Source organism: Mustela nigripes, chromosome 2, assembly GCF_022355385.1.
Source record: "Mustela nigripes isolate SB6536 chromosome 2, MUSNIG.SB6536, whole genome shotgun sequence".
Classification (NCBI taxonomy): Eukaryota; Metazoa; Chordata; class Mammalia; order Carnivora; family Mustelidae; genus Mustela; species Mustela nigripes.
The window spans coordinates 22794584-22801999 of record NC_081558.1 but is presented as its reverse complement, the minus strand read 5'-3'; the positions used below and the strand labels follow the sequence as shown (position 1 = coordinate 22801999).

Here is a 7416-nt window from a genome sequence, read left to right as displayed (position 1 = left end):
ATCTCAGCAATGAGATATTGATTCTGGAAGCCATGGGACACCCATGCAACAGAATTCTATGCAGCCATTAAGAATGATGTTTCAGGACTATGGAACTGACATGGAGAGAAATTTACTCCATAGAATCAACACAGGCAGTCCCTCTAGTACAACTACATAGACTAAATATGAACTAGGACTTAACAATCAAGTATACCTAAGCTCCCTCGGCTTCAGTGAAACATCACATTCATGCCTTGAGTTGCAGAAAAGAAGGGTTCCATGTCCAAACACATTGGAAAAACTCTAGATTAATCATAGTGAATGCAGTTCTAGCTACTCCATTTCTCAAATCTTAGAGCATGCTAAAGTCCACCATGAACCTCCAAGAGGAGGTGCTTCAGTGACCCATCTGTAGGCTTCATTAATCATGAGATGGGTGTTCCAGGGACCACACTTTGGAAAAGGTAGACAGAGGGATGATTGAAGGGATGCATCAAGGAACAAATACAGATGTCTAGAAGGTATGCACGAAATGTTAACAGGGGTTCTTTCTGGCTATTAAAAATACAGGTGGGGGCGCCTGGGTGGCTCAGTGGGTTAAGCCTCTGCCTTCAGCTCAGGTCATGATCCCAGGGTCCTGGGATCGAGCCCCACATCGGGCACTCTGCTCAGCGGGGAGACTGCTTTCTCCTCTCTCTCTGCCTGCCTCTCTGCCTATTTGTGATCTCCATCTATCAAATAAATAAATAAAATCTTAAAAAAAAATACAGGTGACCTTTATGGTTATCTTATCATTATTATTATCTGTGATTTCCCCCACAATGAACATTTCTTTTTATGTAATTTTAAAATAACAAAACTCTTCTGTTACTTTTTTTTTTTTTTTTAAAGATGGCCGGAGAAGGGGTGGGGATGGGAAAGGGAGTCCTCGTTCTCAAAGCCAGCTGTGCAAATGCCTTGTACACACGCCAGTGTTAATTACTGCTCTTCTAAAGCGGTGAGGCAAATCCCTTGGATGACTTTCCCAGGGTTCCCACTGGCCATTATGGAAAACATTCTGACTTCAATTCATGCCTAGTCATCAACATCAGCATTATCGTCATCAAAGTCACTGACAGGAGTTTTCAAATTTTTTTTATTAGGGTAAAACTCACCTAATATAAAATCAACCATTTTAATGTGTACAGGTCAGTGGCATTTATTTCATTCACAGTCTTGTGCAACCATCCCTTCCACCTAAGTCCCAACTGAAAGGCATCTGAAGTGGATGTCTAGCACTGCCTTGAGCTATGCCCCACTCCCCAACTTTTTCCAAAAAGAATTGAGGTGGCCTGTCAAAGGAATAGATATATATTAAAGTTAATAAAGCAGAAAATCAGGGCCAGGAAAAGAAAAAGGGATAAATATACCAACCACGAGGTTAATACAATGTTTATGACTGAACATTACGAGTATCTCTCAACTTCCTGACAGCTGGGGCAAAGTGGGAAACATAGCAATAAATGGCTATTATCAGAAAGGAGAAAGCTTGGTATAACTCAGGAGAGCTTAAGTGTTTTTCTGGAACTTGATCCTTGAAGAAACTTTTCATGTGGAAATGCCCTTGACCATAATTTTTATAATGAATGCACAAGGAAAGATTTTTATGTGGTTGTTTTTCAACAAATATTTACTAGATGAATTAATAAGTAAATGAATAAATGAATGAATAAAAGATAAATCTCTAACAGCTCAGTCACATTGCCAATACACAACCCTTCATAAACTTGTCGGAATGATAGAACTAAATGCCCAATGAAGATGGCAATCATTGCTAGACCAATAAAGAAATTCTTTTTACATAAACCTAAACAGTACAGAAGATATTAGCTTTTTTAATCAAATGAAAATATTAGGAAAGTCAAGATTATCTCCTGATGGCACCAGCAATATAGGAAAACCACGAGTCCTTGAGTGCTACTTAATTGCTTACAATTTTATGGAGTTTTTAGAATGGCATGGTCTCATTTCCTTACATCACACATGAAAATAGACTCAAAATAGATGAAGGACCTCAATGTGAGAAAGGAATCCATCAAAATCCTTAATGAGAACACAGGCAGCAACCTCTTCAACCTCAGCCACAGCAACTTCTTCCTAGAAACATCGCCAAAGGCAAGGGAAGCAAGGGCAAAAGTGAACTATTGGGACTTCATCAAGATCAAAAGCTTTTGCACAGCAAAGGAAACAGTTAACAAAACCGAAAGACAACTGACAGAATGGGAAAAGATATTTGCAAATGACATATCAGATAAATGATATATCGAATAGATCCAAAATCTATAAAGAACTTATCAAACTCAACACCCAAAGAACAAATAATCCAATCAAGAAATGGGCAGAGGGAGTTCTCGGTCACCTGAGCCCGGGGCGACTCCGCTGCGGCAGGCTTCGCGGATACCCGCCTTCCGCAGGTCCTGTCTGGAGACCCCACCCTCTTCTTTTGCCCTTCGCTCCGCCACATCAAACCCTCTTAGGGCCTGTCCTTTCCCTCCTGTGCTTTCCCAGCCGGGGTCGGACCGGACCGAGCCGAGCCGGGCAGCCCAGACGCGGTCCCTGACCATGGCGTCTCTCTTCAAGAAGAAAACCGTGGATGATGTAATAAAGGAACAGAATCGAGAATTACGAGGTACACAGAGGGCTATAATCAGAGATCGAGCAGCTTTAGAGAAACAAGAAAAACAGCTGGAGTTAGAAATTAAGAAAATGGCTAAGATTGGTAATAAAGAAGCTTGCAGAGTTTTAGCCAAACAGCTTGTACATCTACGGAAACAAAAAACAAGAACTTTTGCTGTAAGTTCAAAAGTCACTTCTATGTCGACACAAACAAAAGTGATGAATTCCCAGATGAAGATGGCAGGAGCAATGTCTACTACAGCAAAAACAATGCAAGCAGTTAACAAGAAGATGGATCCACAAAAAACATTACAAACAATGCAGAATTTCCAGAAGGAAAACATGAAAATGGAAATGACTGAAGAAATGATCAATGACACACTTGATGACATCTTTGATGGCTCTGATGATGAAGAAGAAAGCCAAGATATTGTAAATCAAGTTCTTGATGAAATTGGAATTGAAATCTCTGGAAAGATGGCCAAAGCCCCATCAGCTGCCCGAAGCTTACCATCTGCCTCTACTTCAAAGGCTACAATCTCCGATGAAGAGATTGAACGGCAACTCAAAGCTTTAGGAGTAGATTAGTCAGAAAAACCATAATATTTTGCTTACTTATAATTATTTAGTATAAACCAGGCACAGTGCAGATTCCTTTTACAAAACACATTTATTTGCAAAAATGAAGACCATGGAGCAAACAGTTGTTTTCTAACCCATGACTGTTTTGAATCTTTTACCAAAGAATGACAAGGATGCAAAAATGGGAACAGTTTGGATTTTAATTAGAACTCTTTAGAAGTGATGACGTGTAAAATGTTTGACTTCTCTTCTGCATGGCATAGAGAAATTATATTCGTTACTTAGTGTTTATGTTCTGTCTTTTTGCAGTGAATACAAAAATCTTGTTAAAAGCCACTGGGCACCAACTAAAGAGACATGTAAAAATATTAAAAATATATCATTAATTCTGTATCTGTTGCTTGTCCTTTGTTAGTGATATGTAGTATGACCATAGGCAGTTCAGCTGCCAAATTATTTTTAAATGATCTAAAAGAAGAGTGCTGTTTAAACATCTGTCCTAAAAACAGTCATGAGCTTTTCTTTTCTTTTTTTTCCTTTGGGAGAACATGCTAGTTGGTAAGTTTATACCTTTCAAAATGTGCTTGGCACCTGCCTTAAACAGCACAAATATATTGTGCACATCTTTAAATTATTTTAATGGACAGAAAAGACTTAAATTTTAAACCAAAATTAAGGCCTCTTAGAAAACTTATCCTGGCTCTCTTTTATAAAGCTTATGAAAGTGAATTGAATGAATTAGCAAAAACAGGCACTGAATTAATAACATTTTATAGTAATAAAACTGTATTTTGGTCTTTCTTCCAAGAACTGAGAAAACTTTCCCCATATAAGATATAATTTAATCTCTGTTTAATTTTGATCTTCAATAGTGTGTATATTGAACCCTCTGAATAGAAGCCATCCTTTTTCATTTAACACTACTATGACAATACTTGACCTAAATTTTAAAATAAAAAATAGCATTTTTTTTTTCTTGGTAAATAAACTACAACTTTGTCAGAAAAAAAAAAAAAAAAAAAAAAAAAAAAAAAAAAAAAAAAAAAAAAAAGAAATGGGCAGAGGACATGAACAGACATTTCTGCAAAGAAGACATCCAGATGGCCAACAGACACATGAAAAAGTGCTCCACATCACTCGGCATCAGGGAAATACAAATCAAATCAAAACCACAATGAGAAAACATCTCACACCAGTCAGAATGGCTCAAATTAACAAGTTAGGAAATGACAGATGCTGGCGAGGATGTGGAGAAAGGGGCACCCTCCTACACTGTTGGTGAGAATGCAAGCTGAGGCAACCACTCTGGAATACAGCATGGAGTTTCCTCAAAACGTTGAAAATAGAGCTACCCTACGACCCAGCAATTGCACTACTGGGTATTTACCCTAAAGATACAAATGTAGTGATCCAAAGGGGCATGTGTACCTGAATGTTTATAGCAGCAATGTCCACAATAGCCAAACTATGGAAAGAACCCAGATGTCCATCAACAGACAAATGGATAAAGAAGATGTGGCATATATATATATATATATACACACACACACAATGGAATACTATGCAGACATCAAAAGATATGAAATCTTGCCATTTGCGATGACATGGATGGAACTAGAGGGTATTATGCCTAGCAAAATAAGTCAGTCTGAGAAAGACAACTATCATATGATCTCCCTGATATGAGGAAGTGGAAATGCAACGTGGTGGGGGGGGGTTGGGGGGTAGGAAACAAGATGGGATCGGGAGGGAGGCAAATCATAAGAGACTCTTAATCTCACAAAACAAACTGAAGGTTGCCGGGGGGAGGGAAGTAGGGAGAGGGTGGTGGGTTATGGACATTGAGGAGGGTATGTGTTATGGTGAGTGCTGTGAAGTGTGTAAACCTGGCGATTCACAGACCTGTACCCCTGGGGCTAATAATACATTATATGTTTATAAAAAAAATAAAAAGTTATTTTAAAAAAGTATGACATGGGACGCCTGGGTGGCTCAGTTGGTTAAGCGGCTGCCTTCGGCTCAGGTCATGATCCCAGGGTCCTGGGATCGAGTCCCACATTGGGCTCCTTGCTCAGCAGGGAGCCTGCTTCTCCCTCTGCTTCTGCCTGCCTCTCTGTCTGCCTGTGCTTGATCATTCTCTCTCCCTCTGTCTCTGACAAATAAATAAATAAAATCTTTAAAAAAAAAAAAGTATGACATGGTCTCCATTCTTCATCCTGATGCCTACGTTGTTTAAAGATCAAATTTTAGTTTAAAAAGATTTTCATGAGTTTCTGGAATATATCTGCTCCCCTTGGAAATATGAGAGTTAGGACAGCCCCATGGATACAATGTCACTCTTCACCTGCCTCATTCTATCTTGTAGAGTTTACTCATTCCATCCAAAGCTCCAATTCCTCAGCCATTCTTATCTTATTAGACTTTAGGAAATTCTGCCTTCCAACAGTATTTTCATGATTTTTCTAGGCTCTAGCCTCTGGAACAAGTATTTCTCCTTTTTCTGTACTTCTCAAATGGGGGAAACATACTAACAGCTCCCAGTGAGAGATGTGCAGGAGAATCACCATGGCAGCCATGGGAAAAAATGCCCTAGAGTGTATGTCCAAGACGTACACACGGATTTCCCGGTGTTGACATTACAGGCTACTCTTTATTTCAAAGTGGGTTTTTTTTCCTTTGTAAATTTCTTCCTTCTGTAACTGTTCTAAATTGATTCGTGGCAAGTTGTTTGGTTTTATTTTAATGAGAAGGTTTAAAGTGAGAGAAGCCATGGTGTGGAAGGTTTGCTCGTCTGTGTCCACACTGGCTGTGCCACTTGGGAGACCCTAAAATTTAGCTCTTGTCCACAAGCCAGAGATACATATCCCCACCTCACAGATGTGCCAGGAAGATTAAATGAGAAAATGCAGAATTCAGTGGCCCAGATCGAACATACATTTATACTGTATTACTCATATAAGAACAAATGGTAGCTATCAACATTAGTTGGTATTTTCCATTTTGCATAATAGTAGAAACATTAACACAGTGATGGTAAAAAAAAAAAAAAAAGTTGTCTCTCATCCCATTTGCCCCCCAAAATCAAACTATTGTCATTTGACCATAGCTTCTTCCAGTCCTGACCCACATGATTTGTACAGTTATAATCATATTGTAAATGCAATTTTGTATTCTGGGTTTTTTCAGCTAACATCATATGATAAGCATTTTCTGCAATAAACGAATTACTAAATGGTGATTTCCAAAGCCATACATATGCAGGGACAAATAGGGTTCAGTGACCCTCTCTATAGCCTAAGTTGCCTCCTCCATATTTTATAAATTAAAATCCCTCAAGATGACCAATCCTGGCCCTGGAAGTAACCAAATTTGGTGTAATAAAACCCATGTCACGCGGAGGCAAGCAAATCAGGGTACTTTGGGTGATGAGGGAACATTAGCCTTTTATAAGCTTGAAAAATGATGGAGCTCAGTTTGCTACAATGTACAGATGTACCTCTGAATATGATCCCAGGACGTACTACCTTTCTAATGTGAGTGCGGAATCTGACCTCCAAAGACAAGCTAAGAATATTTGAAGCCTGCGGGTCAAGGAAGGTGAGCCCTGAAATTTGGCCTGCTGCTTCTCCCTCCCCACGTGCCAAGGTCTGAGCAGGCAGAGGCGGGGCGAGAACAGGGCCAGCCAGAGCAAGGACGTGAAAGAGAGCAGAGCCTGTGTAGGAATAAAGCTAAAGTGCAATTAGGCAGAAACATTAGGTGTGGGGCAGGAAATGTAGAGGAAGGAGATCAGCAAAATTGGTTGGCCTGGAAAATGGAAAGCCTTGAACTCTGCTAAGGAGATTTTTTGCATCATTGGGTAGGTGTTGGAGGGCCCCTGCGAGTCACTGAATAAGGAAGTGGGCCAGCCAAGGTGCCCAGCTGGAAAGAGGGGAGAACAAAATGGTGGAGGTGAAGGAGAAAACAACTCAAACACGGGTACCGAAGTCAAGAGACATGGAGGCTGATGGGAACTAGGAGCCATGTTCCAGGCTATGTTCTTTGTACTCATTAATTCAATCTTAAAACAGTCCTCTGCCTTGGGTACTAGAATTCCTATTTTCCAGACCAAAAAAAAAAAGGAGGTCCAGAATGATTGGGTGGCTTGGACAATCGGCCAAGGTCACAAGTAAGAAGTAGCAACCCCAGCACGAAAGTCCA

The 7416-nt window shown here is 39.9% G+C and overlaps 1 protein-coding gene across 1 annotated transcript; it reads left to right on the top strand.

Annotated features, from left to right (window-relative positions):
- The first annotated feature begins 2370 nt into the window (after positions 1 to 2370).
- LOC132009809 (charged multivesicular body protein 2b) lies at positions 2371 to 3610 on the top strand. The gene has a single exon (XM_059387842.1). It carries the CDS (start codon positions 2584 to 2586, stop codon positions 3223 to 3225), a length of 642 nt encoding a protein of 213 aa, XP_059243825.1. The 5' UTR covers positions 2371 to 2583; the 3' UTR covers positions 3226 to 3610.
- The last annotated feature ends 3806 nt before the right edge of the window (positions 3611 to 7416 follow it).

What these genes read in the sequence shown, in the direction of transcription:
- LOC132009809 (XM_059387842.1), top strand. Translation starts at nt 2,584, where the DNA reads ATGGCGTCTCTCTTCAAGAAGAAAACCGTGGATGATGTAATAAAGGAA.